The sequence below is a fragment of the Coregonus clupeaformis genome, chromosome 4 (genome assembly GCF_020615455.1).
Source record: "Coregonus clupeaformis isolate EN_2021a chromosome 4, ASM2061545v1, whole genome shotgun sequence".
Taxonomy (NCBI): Eukaryota; Metazoa; Chordata; class Actinopteri; order Salmoniformes; family Salmonidae; genus Coregonus; species Coregonus clupeaformis.
In genome coordinates, this window is record NC_059195.1 from 14351672 (window position 1) to 14369888 (window position 18217).

At 43.6% G+C, this 18217-nt stretch overlaps 1 protein-coding gene across 1 annotated transcript in view; it reads left to right on the top strand.

The window, feature by feature from the left end:
- Nucleotides 1-199: 199 nt before the first annotated feature.
- The window catches only part of efnb2a (ephrin-B2a), a 27717-nt gene continuing 9699 nt past the window's right edge, over nucleotides 200-18217 (top strand). The window contains exons 1-2 of the mRNA XM_041865782.2: nucleotides 200-1084; nucleotides 11989-12272. Coding sequence (XP_041721716.1) covers nucleotides 972-1084; nucleotides 11989-12272 — 397 coding nt within the window. The 5' untranslated portion in view covers nucleotides 200-971. The remainder of the gene's footprint in view (nucleotides 1085-11988; nucleotides 12273-18217) is intronic.

An 18217-nucleotide genomic window follows, 5' to 3' on the forward strand; every position in this document is an offset into this window, starting at 1 on the left:
TCGACTGCTTACTCCAATTCTACACCATTAGCTAATACTGCTGTTTTGCAGTTGAACCAGTTGCGGAGCTGCTTCGTTTGATTGACAGGAGTATTCCTATTGACTTTCGGAGATCTGCCCAATGAACATCAACGTGGGCGGAGTCACTGTAGAACAAGCTCTGCCAAATATTCCGAGTCGCGGTCACTTGCAGTTACTTGCAATCCAGGCTCGGCGCAGCATTCAAGCATCCCTACGTTTTCGCCAAGCATTTCATTCGGATCTGCAGGATTCAAACCACAGCAATTATTTTGCAACTGAAAGGGACCCATAGTATGATAACTTTCATTTGAGTTGATTTGTTTCCTTTCATTTTCATAGTTGATCTTTATTTTTGTTCATTTGATATCATCGTTTTTTCTTATTTTTTCTACTCTCATCCACAGTTCATTTGCAGCCAGTTTGCACACCACCAGCTCAAAGGGGAATACTATATCTCGAGCCGTTCTCTCTTGTCTGCTGCTATTCGAGAGAAGCTCGCGCACTTTGGATTGGTACCTTGGCTGGTTTACCTAGAACCCGACAAACGGGGGATTTATTAGGCTATTTGCGTCTGCGCTTGTGGAAGTGGACATCGGCGGCGACGAAGGTCGCCTTTCTGTTGTGAGGAATGTACCCGGTGCTAAGGTCTGCTCACTGAGGGAGAATATCGACGCGCTCTCTTCTCGACTCTCACTGTATGAAAGACTGCCGTGCGCCTCTGGTTTTGTATTCCCGAGGAGCTCTTATAAAGGGACTAACTCCGCACCAGGTCTTTTCTTGGAGATGCTCAACATTTGATCCGTTTACGCATTCGCTTCTTCGTCCCTTTTTAGCTTATTTGATCGGGATATAGAGTCTAATTGCCTCGGTCATTCTCTTGTGCGTTTCACGTCTTTTTTTTGAACATATCATTTCGGAACGGATTGTGACCCTCCCCGAAGACAGCAATAATGGGGGACTCGATGTGGAGATATTATTTTGGAGTTTTGTTAATTGCGTGCAAGGTGAACTTGTCCCGGGCGATAATTCTGGAGTCCATATATTGGAACACAACAAATACCAAGTAAGTGAAGCATGCGTCGCCCGCACTCATTCAACACGGGAAAATATGTCCAAAAATACACTATTTAGCGCTGGCGGTGACCTTTGTAAATAAGGCTTGTCACGTTATTTTATTACAGAGGTTTCTATAGAAATAGGCAACCTGACATGATAGATGTAATACCCTTAATGTGTAAAGTGATAGAATAGCTCATTGACATCCATTTTAATGGGGTGATTTTGCGTTGAGATGCCGGTTTGCGCCGACGGCCGCGCACGGGGTGATGGTGGTAACTTAGACATATAGGCGATGCAAAACCTCTGTTGATAGGGAGATGATGAATGCTAGGTATTTTTAAGTTTCTTAGTTTTCGTGTGTCTACTGTAGATGGCATAATGGTAAATTGTGCACACCAGGGAGAACGACTGCTTTTCAACAAGATGTGGTTATAGCATTTTGAGCCAAACTGACTTTGGAATTAATATTATGCCCCACTTCTTCTTGGTCAATAATAGTCAGGCCTACTTCACCAAATTATGGAAAATCGTAAAATGTCAATAATTAGAATTCAAATGGAGGCATATGAGAAACCCTTTTCATTTTTTCATCTTCATTTTTCATATTCCGCACTAATTGGAATAAATGACATTATAAATTCACTTTGGATAGCCTATTAAATACATCCATGGCCTTTTAAGCGAATATTATTTGGCTATATGATAAATGTTCACATAGGCCTATTTGTAATTGTCAATTATTTACAGAAAGTTGTATCATATTTGTTGACATTAGTTTTAGTGCGCTGTGGGCCTATTCGATGTAGTTGTTCTATGGCCACATTTTTTTGTTTGGTAGGCCTATCCAACTTTAGAATTTACAGTAGGGTCCCAGTCCAAATTAATACTTGGTTTTAGTATCTACTTACAGTAAAAATTGCATAATATGGGATGAATAATGATAGTGTAGTCACTACTATTGAACTGAAAACGTTAAGGGCAGTAGACCTATATCCTCTTTTAACTTGTGGTCTCATTTGCAACCATCACTAACACTAGTCAGCCCCATGAAAATGGAATTTAACCGGACAGAAAATAGCCCCCAGAGTTGAATTATTCATTAAACATTGCAACCTCAGACGAGGAATTTCAAGGGGTCAAACCCCAATGGGTGGGCTCTCCTCTTTGTGCCCATTTCGTCACGGCGAAACACGAACTCGCTTAATAATTTAACTTTTGGCTTCAATTCAACAAGGATCTTGCATATATACCCTAACTATCCCTCCTAAACAGGCATAGATACATAAATATAAAACAAGTGGTATCGGGAACGTTACGATAGATAGTCTAACAGGTGTCCATTGTTACTATTTCTTCATGATTGATAATCACATTTTTTATGAATGCGCGCTCTCCCCTTCATCAGATTGTCGTTAAGCATTCACCTCTGTGCGTTCTGGTGGTGTAGTTGGCCTTATTGCTGTACTATTTATCGTCGGAATTTATAAGAGGATTTCGGCTTTTACCTTGAGCATTGATCCTACCGAAGAGTTGCTCCACATGCATAGATTGGTGTCTGGCTTTTGCCTGTAGGCTTTTCTGGCGGTGGAATGGTGGCGGCAACAACCGTTTGCACTCGGCAGGAATGATGAGGATCATGAAGGAGGGTTGGCAGAAGTCGTTGTCATTGAATCGCCTATAATCACTACCAAATACGTATATATATATATCTCTCTCAATTTTATACAATATTTACTGTACATGTTTTAAAATCATTACACCAGGTTCGAGTGTGTGAGATAGATATACGGAGATAAAAGGATGCACAGAGGTATGAGGCGCACTCGCAGTGGTTATGCTCTTAGATCACCGTTTGGAGTTGAGTGGGTCTGTAGCACGGATGCGAGACGATTGATGCGAATAGGCTACAACAAGTCGCAATGACACCTGCATTACATTAAGCGTTTGCTGGTTGACGTTTATTGGGATGAATCTTGTCCTGGAGGCAGAGCTAAACGCGGTTTCCGCTAGATGGGCCAGCCGCAAAGTCAAAATTGGTCACACACCACTCCGGGCATAGTGTGAATTTATTGAGGCCAACTTTTAACCTCCGTCGTGGCACATTGTTGTCTATTGAGGGTAAAAACAACATCAATAAAATATATTATCAATTGTTAAAATCATCAAATAATGATAATACAATAGCTTAATTAATTAATTATTGGCCTATGCCTAGCCTATACGCCTTTCAAAGCCTATTCTAATCTATATATTTTTTTTTTGTAGGCCTAGACCTCCACTATACATAAATATATAGGCCTATATAACCTATATTTTATTTTCTGTAAAGGGAACATTCTTCATTTATAGCAGCAAATGCATGCCTTTCAAATTGCTGTGTGTCATTTAACGTGGCATGTCACTCTTCCTTTTGAAAATAGCCCCAAAAAGTGTCCACCCTCGAAGCAAGTATAGGCCTTTACTAGGCCCACAAAGACAGCGAGCATTCCACGGAATTAGCGTGTGTTCTAGCGTTGGAATTAGCGTGTTCGCACATTCTTTACCTTCTGTGTGGGTGACGTGTTCAAAGCTAATGATCAGGTCAGGGGACGTTATTCTCTGGTCATATACTATTCTCTGGTCATATACTAACCTTTTGACCCTCAGTAGCCTAATTCACCTTTGCTATATTCTGCAGCAAGAATTACAAAGTTAAATACATTTGACATAATTGGAATAGGCCTACCTAGTCCTATGGGATAAAACTGTGGAGTGGGCCTTGAAATACAGCCTCAAATGTATTTTGAATGCCTAATCTCATTTTCTCTCTATTGAAGTTTATAAATGTGCTATAAGATTGTCATGAAAGATAACGGTTCCATAAACCATTTTACTTTATTATCATTAAAAAAAGTATTTTATTTTATTTTATTCAATGATATGCCTTTCTCAATAAAGCGTAAGCATCTTTGATTCTCATGTCCAATAAGTTGAACAGAGCCTCTCTCCCCAGTAGTTTGAGTAGTTTTCATCTTTAGCATTCAGGGAGGGTGGATGTTAAAATGTGAATGCTTTGCCTTGCCTTCAGGCCAGTCCAATGGCTTTGTGTGTAGGCTGAGACTCTCTCTCTCTCTCTCTCTCTCTCTCTCTCTCTCTCTCTCTCTCTCTCTCTCTCTCTCTCTCTCTCTCTCTCTCTCTCTCTCTCTCTCTCTCTCTCTCTCTCTCTCTCTCTCTCTCTCTCTCTCTCTCTCTCTCTCTCTCTCTCTCTCTCTCTCTCTCTCTCTCTCTCTCTCTCTCTCAATTTCAATTTAAGGGCTTTATTGGCATGGGAAACGTGTGTTAACATTGCCAAAGCAAGTGAAGTAGATAGTAAACAAAAGTGAAATAAACAATACATATTAACAGTAAACATTACACTCAGAAGTTTCAAAAGAATAAAGACATTTCAAATGTCATATTATGTATATATACAGTGTTGTAACAATGTGCAAATAGTTAAAGTACAAATGGGAAAATAAATAAACATAAATATGGGTTGTATCTCTCTCTCTCTCTCTCTCTCTCTCTCTCTCTCTCTCTCTCTCTCTCTCTCTCTCTCTCTCTCTCTCTCTCTCTCTCTCTCTCTCTCTCTCTCTCTCTCTCTCTCTCTCTCTCTCTCTCTCTCTCTCTCTCTCTCTCTCTCTCTCTCTCTCTCTCTCTCTCTCTCTCTCTCTCTCTGTGTGTGTGTGTGTGTGTTTGTCCCGCACATGTGGAGGAGAAAACTCACACCATAGGGCCCTCAGTGTGTCGATTTAAACCTCATTGTTGTTTACTACTTTACTACTGATGCCTGAGCCTCCCCAGAAAGACTAGCTCCCCTACACCCCCCTGCCTCCTTCCTCTAGTAATCCATTTTGTAGTTGGGTGCAAGAAACAAAAGGGAGGCCTGCTTTACACGGTTTATGTGAGGGAACAGTCCCTCTTCTCCAGTGCAGTTCATTAAGAGATTACATAGAACCCCGGGCCTTTGTAGCAGGCAGGCAGGGACAGTCCTTTTGTGAATTGGGGGGGGGGGCATAGAGATGTAGATCCGTCATGAATGAGTGACGAGGGCAGGCTGAACGTTGTAATGCTGCCCTCCTTCTTCCCCACCCCATCCCCCCCTCCACCATTTTACCCCCATCACGATCTACCCAGGGAGTCCCCACTAATTTTGTCTATCCCCCCTCGATCTCTCTCAAAGGAAAGAAAAAAAAAATCCCCTTGTTTTAATGTAGCTCTCTGTCTAGCGGGGAAGGGTGGGTCGGGTTAGGGCTGGGATTGGATTGGAGAGAGAAAATGGAGAGAGAAGGAAAAGGGGAGTAGAGAAAGAGAGGGATTGTGGGGGAAGAGTGGAGTCATCCTGTGTTAACACAGCGTACTGAGAGGTAGGGTTCAATAGACAGGTCTCCCATGACAACGCCCAGAAGAAAAGTTGATGATTAAGATCGCATTCAGGGAGGGAAAGGGAAAGCGATAGAGAGGAAGAGAGGTAAAGAGAGATTGAGTGAAGCGTGGGCCCCTACACTGCAAAAAATATATATATATATATTGATTCAACGTACAATTGTAAGGCACCCAGCTGCAATAGGATTGGAGGATGCTTAACAAAAAGTTTGTGTGAAAATTGTGTTGAGCAAACTCAAGATCCTATTGCAGCTGGTTGCCTTATAATTGTATGTTGAATCAACATCTTTATTTTTTTATTTTTTTATATATACAATTGTAGGGGCCGTGGGGTAATTATGGCTGGGCTGAGGAGGGCCCCATAGGCCTGGATTAGAGGATGAAAGTTAGGGCCGAAGGCAGAGATAGACATAGAGGGAGAGAGCCCCTCTATCCCCCCGATAGAGTGACAGTCGACTGAGGAAGGATAAAGACCCCTGTCCCCTCGGCCGACGGAGGGCGAAGAGGTTACAGCGTGGGTGGATTAACTCCTGCTATCCCTTGTCTTGTCTCATTGTCCCCTAGACTAATGAATATCCATATTGGGCTGATGATTGAAAGTCAAACACTGCTGTATCCCTTCCTCCTTCCCCCTGTGTTGTCTGCCATCGCTCTATATTCCTCTCCTTTGTTATCCTCCTTCTTTTCAGTGTTTTCTTAGAACTCTGGGGTAGAGGAGCAGAGGCTATTGGGACATGATTGTGTCTTGGCTGTCATTATGGCAGTATCTTTTTCTTGGCAGGCCACACAAATAGCGAGCCAGGGTTTAAGAAAGATAGATAGAGAGAGAGAGAAGAAATGTGGGATTTAGAGAGAGAGAGAGAGAGAGAGAAAGAAAGACAGAAATTAGAGATATATCATACAGGTTTTTACTGGCAGCAGATGGGATGGTCATAACCCCCAGGAAACAGAAACACCTCCCTCCCCTCCCTGGCCCGAAACCTCACCCCCACCCTCCCACTGCACCCCCTAAAAAAGACACCAAAGTTAAAAGCGAGAGAAAAGGGGGAGAAGATATATGAGGAAAACAGATGTCAGCTCGTTGATTTACTGTCAAGCCCCTTTCGTGTCTCACCCACCTGTGCTCCGGCTCTTGGGTTTTTGTCACGTATCCATGGAGTGAGTGAGTGAGTGAGAGAGAGAGAGCTGTAGTAAGAGCAGGCACCTGTGGCTATTCTCACCTCAGCACCAATTGGAGTGACAGTAGGTTTATAGGAGAGCTGCTTGGCCGACTGAGGCAACACTTTTACTTTTGCTTTTACCCACATTGTAACTTTTCTCCAGGCTGCAGCAAGCCCACCACCACCAGTGGATTTGGAGAGAATCATTTGTAATTCAAGAACAAACATAGTAGATTAGAGAGGTGTAGGAGGGGTTGTGATCACTTTTCTTCTGTTTTTCCTGAGGTGGGTGCTGTTGTGCCCATTCTCTGGACCCTGTATGTCACGGCTAGGCCCGCGGACATATACGCACATATGCACGTTTGCACACTGACACATATGCATGCACAAACACACATACTATACTACATGCACACTGGGTTGGACTTAACTTTGTACTTTGTGTGCATGCACACACACACACACACACACACACACCCTCACATATGGACACACACACACTCTCACATATGCACACTCACACACTCTCCTGTCCCCCTCACCTCTCCATCCCATACCTTTCTCTATGGCCCAGCCTCTGTGATTATAATAGGTCATAATGTGCACTCAAAAAATTAAAGGTTCCTGGAGTATCCTTTGGGGGTTCTTCAAATTGAAACTGTGGGGGAACCCCTATAAGTTCTTCGAAGAACCCCTTTTAATATATCCTCAATTAACCCCCCCCCCCACACACACACACACACACACACACAAAACAATCCGAATATCAGGTAAACTCCCAGCAGAGCCCCGTCCAATGTGTATATCCTCTGGAATGCTGATGTTAATGTGTTGATGTTCTCCGTATCCATAGCCAGAATTATTTTGCATTGCATGGTGATCAAACAGGTTTCCTGTTATATTCAGAGGTGTAGGGAGGGTGAAGTCTGTGAATCAAAAAAATAGTAATTATATAGATGATTAACAAAACATGCAGACAACAGTATTTTTGTGGTAAATGTGAATGAAAAAAATGTTTTGATAATGGTTTTCATACACATACCTTGTCCATAATGTAGAGGCCTATGGGATTTTCATTGAAGAGTTAAGGGAGGAGGATGGCACATGTTATCTGCATAACATACCAATACCAATTGACATACCGTTGTATGCCTCCTCGTCTGTATACCTGCAGACACAGACACAAAAGTGAGCAGTTCAGTCATCTGCACCTAATACAGCTAGCCTTCAACATATTCTTATAGCATACATATTCTTACCTCTTTGTTGATTGATACCCATTGAATTGTGTCGATTTTCTGTTTTAGAAAGATTTGCACAAATATGAAAAGCTAGATGGTATCATCATAAAACAATATACATTTAGATCATACAAGAGACAAACCTTACTTTAAATTGAGGAGATCTTTACATTTTTCAGTTAAGTGCCTGCACCTGCTGTCCTTTCAAATTAAAATCGAAATGTTTCAGTTGGGCAGTTAGGTTCCTACAAGAACCCCCACCAACTAAGGAGGTTCCTCGATGAACCCCACCTCATATGGGGTTCTTAGAATAAACTTTCGGGGGCAATCTTCAGTGCCAAGAACCCTAAGGTTCTTTAAAGAACTTTGAGGATATTAGAAGAACCCTTGTTGAACCCCTAATTTTTTAGAGTGTGTGTGGAGGCCCATGGTGGGCTTGTTAACAGCAGTACAGCCGAGGGATGAACACTGTATAGCGGTCCTCGTACAGCACTCTGCTTGGCCCTTTCACATAAAGCACAGCCCTGGAAATATTTATGACCCACGGAACCTCAGTCACTCACAGGGACAAAAGGTAGAAGGGGAGGAGAGGTGAAGGGGCAAGTGTGCCTTAAAGCGGGGGTTAAAGCCATTTACTAACACGAGAAGCTAGGGTGGGCTTTTATTTGTTTACCCCCTCCTACCGTTTTTTCCCCTTCTCTCCATCACACTATTCGCCCTCCATCCACTCGCTTTCTCTCCCGTTGGTCTGTACCCGGGGTGTGAGAGATGCAGCTGTTGAGCGGTAGCTGTCATGACTGTGTTGAGGTGCAGGGCAGTCAGAGCTGTAATGTCTGGTTCTGTCTGCTCACCCGTCTAGGTGACCTTGCCTACCTGGTGTTTTGTTCTAATGTCTGCCAGTGGGAGGGACAGGGGGACGGGTGTGTGTTACAAGCAGCTACCTCCGCACTGGACACCCCAGGGAGGGAGGGATGGAGGGATGCAAAAGAACAAGTGTATAACCTGACAATTTCTCTGTTTTTCCTTTTCAAATTTTCTCTATTTTGCCTCCCCCCTCCCTTTTTAAATGTAACTGCCTCAGAGTAAGACAATCCTTTCTCTCTCTGTGTCTTTCTGCCCCTGGCGAAGGCAGATCTCCATTTTGAATCAACATTCTGAGAAGGAAAAGGATGAGGTCGTGTAGCCTACTGTGTGTGTGTGTGTATTTGATCAGGTGTATGACAGAAGACGTTTGTGTGAGTGTGTGTTTGTCTTTCTCTGTGTGAGTGAGTGTGGAGGTGTTCATGTTTAATCTCCTGAAGGTACAACTCCCTGTGAGATAGCTTTCATGCAGTCAAACCACTAGTATTAAAGGGAAGTTAAGTGGTTCCATGGAGAATGCTGTATGACGCTGACTCTGATAGTATTGTCAGGTAGAGGTTCTAATGAAATCTATACAATGACTACGTCTTTGTGTGTGTGAATGTGTGTGTGCGTTGGTATGTGTGTGTGTTTGAATGTGTGTCAGCGTGCACGTTTCCTTGTGTGTATGAAGGGAGTGGACAGAGAGTGGGAAGAGAAGTCTCACCCTCTTCTCTTAAACGGCTCGTACGCAAATACACAGTCATACAGTCACACAGTCATACACACAAAAACAATGGTAGGCAGCGACTGTTTGCTCAATCCTGACTATCCAAACAAGGGACAAACTGAGCAAGGAGATAAGGATGTAGAGGGAGAGCGAGAGATAGTGATCTGATGTCCAGCTCTTTGTGCAGTAGTGTTTTCATTATGCTCATGACGCCCTCCGCACCAGCCACAGTCTTTAGCCATGCTAGATCAGCCATGGAGATAAACACCTCAACACTTACTTCCCTGGCCCGTCAACTCACACACACACACACACACACACACACACACACACACACACACACACACACACACACACACACACACACACACACACACACACACACACACACACACACACACACACAATAATTGTTCCATATATCTCTCAGCTCTACAATCACATCTCCATTTTCCATTCCTCAGCCCTGAAGCCACTGTAGGCCTCTCTCATTCACTCTCTCCCTAGCTCATTCTCTCTCTTTCTCTCTGTCTTAACCCCTCCTCTGTAAGATTATGATGATAGGGCAGATGGTACTAGACTAGCTACATCCATACATTTAGTCTCCCATCAGCTCTGTCTCTCTCTGGGCTCTCACCGCTGAGCAGCGCCCCAAGGGACACACAACACTCACTCGCCCTAGATAAGCACACTGGCTGTGTGTGCATGCAACTGTGCACATGGGGTGTTTGTGTGTGTGAGAGACAGAGATAGAGAAAAATTGATATTACAGATGTAGGATCTTAATTTGATCACTCTGTTGCAGGAGAACTTCCTGCAATGCAGGAAATGTTAAACTTTTAGTTTATTTGAAGTTTAAAAAGTATTCTATAGTTAGCAATTTCCACTTACACTTGATTTTCCCTACAGAAATGTTCATTACTTATAATCCACATAATAATTCACATTTCGTGTTGCTGCAGGATTATTTTCCTGCTGTATCAAACTGGCTCAAATTAAGATCATACATCTGTATATGATTGTGTGTGTGTGTGTTTCAGAAAGAGTTGTATAGTTAGCCTGAAAATAAGGATTGCTCTGCAGGTTTCACTGTTAGTATTACTTATAACGATCTGTTAATTAGAATATACTCTGAGTACAATGGCTGCCACCATTCCCCTGTGTACAAGTTCCTCAAGTTTGCTCATGCTTTTGTTGTCAGGGAAAATGTGTGTGTGTGTGTATATGTGTGTGTTCCCCTCCATGAAGAGAGAAGTGCTGTATTTTAGGCTTTATATTTAGGCATTATAATCAAGTTTTATAATCACCCTTGATGGCCTAGTCTCAGCTCCTCATGCACTCTCTGAGGGGTCAGAGGTGACTGAAGAGACTGGGCCCTCTGCCAGCACACTCCAGCACACAACCCAAGGAGCTGAGGAGGGAGGGAGAGAGATGGAGAGGGCGGGAGAGAGAGAAATGAAAGCAAAAGCGACCCCTGAGGACTGTGTGTGTCCCTCTCTAGCTCCCCATATAGAACCCATATAGACCCAACAGTAGGGTGAAAGTATTGTGACCCCCCTCCAGAGGTTAACACAACACTGTGTCAGATAGACCCAAGCCAATGGATAAGATTACAAATACAATAGTACTCAGATAAAAAAACAAGTCATCCTCAGCATTTAAGCCTATTCTGTACATCGTTATAGCTATTCACATTCAACTATATTTTTATCTTTGCTATACCGCTCTCATACCACCCCAGTATTTTGGATAGAACCTGTTGTGCTTCAAGGATAACATTGGAAAACATTTCCTTTCTCATTCAAGCACGGGGCAGATTAGTTAACACCATGAAGCACCTCTGACTGTGTGCAGAGAGAACAGGAGAGGAAAGGCTGGCAGGGAATGCTGCAGGGGCTCTCCACTAAGCTTCTACACTTTCATGTTTTGCATTTAGGGGGAATTTACCTCAGAGGGTAGGGGAATGAAACTACACCACTAAAAGTAGGCCTGGGAACAGGCCCCTAGGCATAGTATGTGCGTGGTGTGAATGTTTGTGTGAAAAGTTGTAGAACATTATCATAGAACATCTTGTCTTATTTAAGCAAGATTTTCCTAATTTGTACATGGGGACGTTCGGTATCGCCAACATCTCCCTGATAGTGTGTAGGAGCCTTATCTCTGTCTCCTCGTCCTTTGTCTGTGTAATTACCCGTTCCCTCCATCGTGGCCAGATTGGTGTTAAACACTTCTTTGACTTTGTCCTGAAATATTGGGGTCACTTCTGCCGAAACAACTGCTATACCCTGTCATTATCTTTCATCATCGCTTGGATTGATGAAGCTAATTAGTAATTAACTCATCAATAATTAAACTGATTTTTCCTTTTTTGGAAAGGGAACATTAATTAATGTGCACAAATACTGAATACCTAATGAATTAGAATGAGAGGTCAATTGTTGACCGTATCTAACCTGCTTTCCCTCTTTCCTCCTGTCTCCCTCTCTCCCTCTCTTCACCCCTCTCCTTCCCTCTCCCATTTCTTTCTCTCCAGATTCGTGCCAGGGCAGGGCCTGGTGTTGTACCCTCAGATCGGGGATAAGTTGGACATAGTGTGCCCGCGGGTGGACGGAGGGGTGCGTGATGGGGTGGAGTATTACAAGATCCACATGGTTCCCAGGGAGCAGCTGGAGAGCTGCACCATCACCAAGGCTGACACACCACTGCTCAACTGTGACAAGCCTGACCAGGATGTCAAGTTCACCCTCAAGTTTCAGGAGTTCAGCCCCAACCTGTGGGGCCTGGAGTTCTTCAGAGGGAAAGACTACTACATCATCTGTAAGTGCCTCATAGTAACACATATATAAGCACGTTTACTGTTCTGTTTTTATTGTGTGCACTCACTGCTGATTGATAGCCAATCACACTTAGGTATTGCTGTCCTAGGCAAAGATGACAGATTTTTGGTTTCCAGTTCTTGTGCGGTCATGGCTAGGGTGTCTTGCTACTAGGGTGTCTTCATACTTTGTGATGCTTTGACAGCCCCCTGGTTTTAAAGGATGGGTGTTGGACTGAACCATCTGTGGTGTGCTGACGGGGGGTGGTGAGGACAACACCATCTGGGTGGCTCTGCCACTGCCATCTGTGAGCTGTCAGACCAGGGGAGGGCCCTCTTTCTGACTGACTGGAGAGGAGGAGAGGATGGAAGAGAAGGAAAGGAGAGCTAGCATTTATAAGTTGAACCAATAGGAACTGTTTCTCAGTCAGCTTAGTAAATAGAGTGCTCTAAGTTTGCAAATCGAACACATTTTTATGCAAGCTAGCCATGTCAGTAGCCTGTAGGGGGTGCTAGTAAATATAGTTTTAGTGTTGAGCTACCCTTCAGACATCTACACATGCAAAGGGAGTGTTAGGTAAACAGACACAGTTTAATATGTTATGCCAGGGTCACAGACACATGGTTTGTGTTCTCTAACAGCAGGCTAGGCTTTGAACGTCTCACCTCTGACACGCTGTTACATTAAAATGAACTGTAAAGGACCTGATCACACACACACACACACACACACACACACACACACACACACACACACACACACACACACACACACACACACACACACACACACACACACACACACAGAGAGAGAGTACCAGACACTGTCAACAAAGCCCCCTCTATCTATCCCTCTCTCTATCGCACACAAACTCTCTCAGTTCAAAGTTCAAATTGACACACTCACACCATTTCTCCTCTCAAACACTAGCACACTCAATCAGGCCTACAAGCCGATTAGATTAGAGGGCGGGCGCGAGAGAGAGAGAGAGAGAGAGAGAGAGAGAGAGAGAGAGAGAGAGAGAGAGAGAGAGAGAGAGAGAGAGAGAGAGAGAGAGAGAGAGAGAGAGAGAGAGAGAGAGAGAGAGAGAGAGAGAGAGAGAGAGAGAGAGAGAGAGAGAGAGAGAGAGAGAGAGAGAGAGAGAGAGAGAGAGAGAGAGAGAGAGAGAGAGAGAGAGAGAGAGAGAGAGAGAGAGAGAGAGAGAGAAAGAGATAGTGTTTGTGTGTGTGTGTGTGAGAGAGAGAGAGAGAGGGAGGGAGGAAGGGAGGTAAAGAGATAGTGTTTGTGTGTGTGTGAGAGAGAGAGAGAGAGAGAGAGGAAGGGAGGGAGGGAGGGAGGTAAAGAGATAGTGTTTGTGTTTGTGTGTGTGTGAGAGAGAGAGAGAGAGAGAGAGAGAGAGAGAGAGAGAGAGAGAGAGAGAGAGAGAGAGAGAGAGAGATGAGAGAAGTTACATTCAAACTTTATTTTAAGAAAAGGAAGAAAATCCAATTTTGCAGCACTTGCAGATTCATGGTGCCCTCCCATGCCCATCCCTCCCACCTCTCCTGTTCTTAAAAAAAAAACCCAGATGCTAATGTATAGCCGGGAGAGAAAGGGGCCATTTCTCCAGCCGAGCATGGGTTCACATAGCTGTTAATTGCCTCTTGTTCAGTAGCATGGTAGCTAGCTAGAGGCTTGCAGCTGGAAAAGCAAGAAGGCAAGGCAGAACTGCACTGCAGCATGTATACACATACAGTAGGTAGATAACACAGCCTCCGCTTCACATGCCCTAGCACCGGGGCTAGAGAAGAACAAGGACAGAGGGAGGGAGGGATGGAGGGAAGAAGGAGAGTAGGTTTGTGTTTGCTAAATGTGGTTATATGAATGAGTTCTGCTGTGAATGTGCCTTTGTCTATTTGGTGTGAGATCTGAAATAGAGAAAGGCTATTTCAGACAAAAAAATGTATGACTACGTGTGACTGTGTGTTTGTGTATTTTGTGTGTGTGTGTATGTGCGTAAGTTCTTCAGTAAAAATGCATCGAGCTGTGACCAATTCCGCCTCTGAAAAATGGGACCGTGTGTGTGACTGTATGTTTGTGTATTTTGTGTGTGTGTGTGGCATAAGTTGTGCAGTTAAAACGCATCGAACTGTGACCAATTCTGCCTCGGAAAAGTTCACTTGGGATTTTCATTGGGTTTTTGGTGGTGAGCGGCACTCAATAAGTAATTAATTAAAGAGTGTTTAATCCTGATTTCTGCTTTTAATCAGTTTGGCCCACATCAATGGAATCTCTGAATCAACCAAATGGATTAGCTCTGCCTAGCTGTGTTTAGCTCAGACACAGACTCAAGGGGAGCGTCCCTCCAGGCACTATTCAAACAACTGTGACATTAGCTCTTCGATTTGTGTCTCACACAATGTATTGGATTTAAACACATCACAACCCGCCTCTCGTAAACTAAATGTGACCCACTCTTATTGAGTACAGATACATGCAGACGATAATACGATTATTGTGGATAGTCAGATTAATATAATAGTTTGTTTAAAACGTTTACATGCTTTGCAAGAAGAATGATTTCCCTACTAATCCTATTTACATGGACACATCTGAAATCAGGCTACCTGATGGGACTTAAATAGATGCAGAAAATCACCAATCAAAATAAACGTTCTACCACAGCGACCAGGTTATTTTTGTGAAGCCTATTTGATTCTGAGTTTGGACATTTATAAATTTGTATGTGAAAATTATTTTCTACGATGCATACTTACAGTTTTTACAAACTCACTTCACTCGCGCATAAGAGGGAGGATTGCGCTACCGGTGCTGGCACAGATCAAATCAAATACATCGCTTGAATGCCGATTAAGCTGTTTACATGTCTTAATAATTCAAAGGATTTCTCAGAAAACCAGATGTTTTAATCGACGTATGCTTACTTCGATTATGACCTTATACCGATTAAGATAAGCAGTGTAAGGTGTTTACATGACTAATGCCATACTCGGCCTTCTGCCATAATCAGTTTAATATCGAAATTTTTTGTGCAGGTAAACATACTCATTGTTAGTTGTTGGTTGTCAGTGTAGTTGTGCATTCTCAGCCAGGTCACACCAGATCCACTGCAGTATTAGATGTTTGTTCAGGTCCCCATGATGTCGGGAGATGCCTTTTGCATGCATACAATTTCAGTACCGTCCACTAGGGGAGTTTTTAACCCTATCATAAACCTTAAAGGAAAACTCCACCCACAAACTATCTTTTGGTATTTGTTTCATTAGTCCATTGTTGATATAGTCCCAAAATGTTTTGCATGTCAGCAATCAAGTTTTAAAGATATGTAACTTTCAAAATACAGAAATCCGGGTCGTATGATGCATTTTGCAACATATGAAGCAAAATGCATCATATGGGCCATATTTCTGTATTTTGAAAGTTACATTGTTACACTATGTGTGTATTTGCTTTACTCTGGGTGTGTGTTTGTGTGGGTTGTGTTTTTCCTTCTGGAGTGTGCACTGTTTTCTCTCTGTGTGTGCACTCTGTTTTCTTTCCCTATCTCTGTGTTTGTATGTGTGCATGGATGCCTTTTAGAGCAGCATACTTTCAAAGAGCTGGGCCACAATGCTGCTCCAGTTGGAGGCAGATGAGTTTGATGTGATTGTTGTAGGCAGCATGGCCTGCAGCTGGGAACTTAGTGAGCAAGATGATTACATGAGCTAAATAGGGAGGGGAGGAGGGAGGGAGGGAGGGGGGTTGAGACAGAGAGAGACAGAGAGCAAGGGAGAGACAGAAAATGTAACTGAATTTATGGAGCGAACAGCCGACATGGCTGCATGGGGGAATTCCATTAAGATTTTAATCACCTATTTGTCAGTCAAAATAGAAAATAGATAAAAACTATTCTCAGTCTCTATTATACTGTCGGTAGCTGGCATGCACTGAGGGTGGAGCGAACAGCCGACATGGCTGCATGGGGGAATTCCATTAAGATTTTAATAACCTATTTGTCAGTCAAAATAGAAAATAGATTAAAACTATTCTCAGTCTCTATTATACTGTTGGTAGCTGGCATGCACTGAGGGGATTTTCTACTGTCGCAACTTCGCTCCAACCTCTCACCCATAGGACAGTATGTGTACACAGGCTGGGGTCCTACCTTTACAATAAAAGTACATTAATGATGATTTTTTTTTTTTTTGGGGGGGGGATTGGTTCCCACATGGGCCACACGTATTGAAGAAATGTGAATATTATTGATGTCTCTATGGAAGAATGTCTGATTAATGACTATATTACATGACCATATTAAGACATCCGAGGAGCGGGGAGGATGGGGTGGCTGAGATGGGATGGGGGAGTCAGTGGGGTTAGGGAGGGGAGTTGGTATGTATTTGGGGTGACCCTGCCTTTCCCCGGCCTGTTCTGGGGGGTCACGGTGGGCCTGAAGGAGAGGGTCCTCTGTCGCAGGAGATTAAGGTACACAACACTGACTAGCGCTAACCAGCCCACGACCCCAGTACCATGACGATGGCTTCATGCTCCACAGCAAGTAGAGAGGGCATTTACAGCGTCATTTATACAATAGTTGAATCTCTCTCTCACTCTCTCTCTCTCTCTTTCTCTTTCTCTCTCTCTACCTCTCTTTCTCTACCGCTCTACCTCTCTCTCTCTACTACCTCTCTCTTTCTCTTTCTCTCGCTCTATTTCTGTGTTTTGATGGCTCCTCATTGGCTCAGAGTGGTGTGTTAATTATGCTCACTCACACACACAGAGGGGGTTTGTTACTAGGAGCTGTATTAGCCGGGTGGGGAAATTGAGTTAAGTGCTGAAATTCTGTATCCTCGGTCTTGATTGAAACACACAATTGAATAGCGCTCGTTAAAGAGGCAGATTCTTTATTCAGTCTCCTGATTTGATAAAAACAAATAAATGGAGTTAAGGGGCTGAATGATTAGCGATAGCCTTTGAAGTATCAGTGCTATTGAGACAAAGGGAGTTTGTTGTAGTGTGTGGTTGAGAGATGAGAATTAGGAGAGTTTGGGATATTTATGGCAGTGCTATTTCTGTTGGTTACTTCAAAGCAATTAATGTTTGGCCACACTTACTGCTGTATGTTGTGAGTTTGTGTTGGTGTGTGTATTGCTGTTTGAGAGTATGTGTTTGTATGTCGCCAAAATTGGTCATGGGTGTGTGAAAGCTGTCACTTCTATCCGCTGAGGTGATTTGCCATTTCCAGTGTGTGATTTTTCTTGATCAGTCATCTCCCTCTGTGGTTTGTTTGTGTGTGTGTGTGCATGTGGTGACTTTGTGGTTTAACACAGAATGCTTTGGAAGTGCTCTGAAAGGAACTAGCCCCAGCCAACATGCAACCTGAGTGAGAGCTAAAAGAGTTAGCATGACAAAATGGACTCCTAAATCCGTAAGGACATTTGAGTGAATGTGGCCTGAAGGAAAAGTGTCACATCTCTCTCTCTCTCTCTCTCTCTCTCTCTCTCTCTCTCTCTCTCTCTCTCTCTCTCTCTCTCTCTCTCTCTCTCTCTCTCTCTCTCTCTCTCTCTCTCTCTCTCTCTCTCTCTCTCTCTCTCTCTCTCTCTCTCTCTCTCTCTCTCTCTCTCTCTCTCTCCCTCTCTCTCTCTCTCTCCACTCCCTCCCTCCATCTCTCCCTCTCTCGTTCTCTCCATCTCTCACTCTTTTTTCTTTCTCTGGGCTAGGTCGAGCAGTAGCCAAACCACTCTCTCATCTTTGGGCATGATGGAATAATCTCTCTCTCTCTCTCTCTCTCTCTCTCTCTCTCTCTCTCTCTCTCTCTCTCTCTCTCTCTCTCTCTCTCTCTCTCTCTCTCTCTCTCTCTCTCTCTCTCTCTCTCTCTCTCTCTCTCTCTCTCTCTCTCACTCTCACTCTCTCTCACTCTCTCTCTGCCTAGCTAAGTCTTATCTGCGCTCTGTAAGGCGCTGGTGG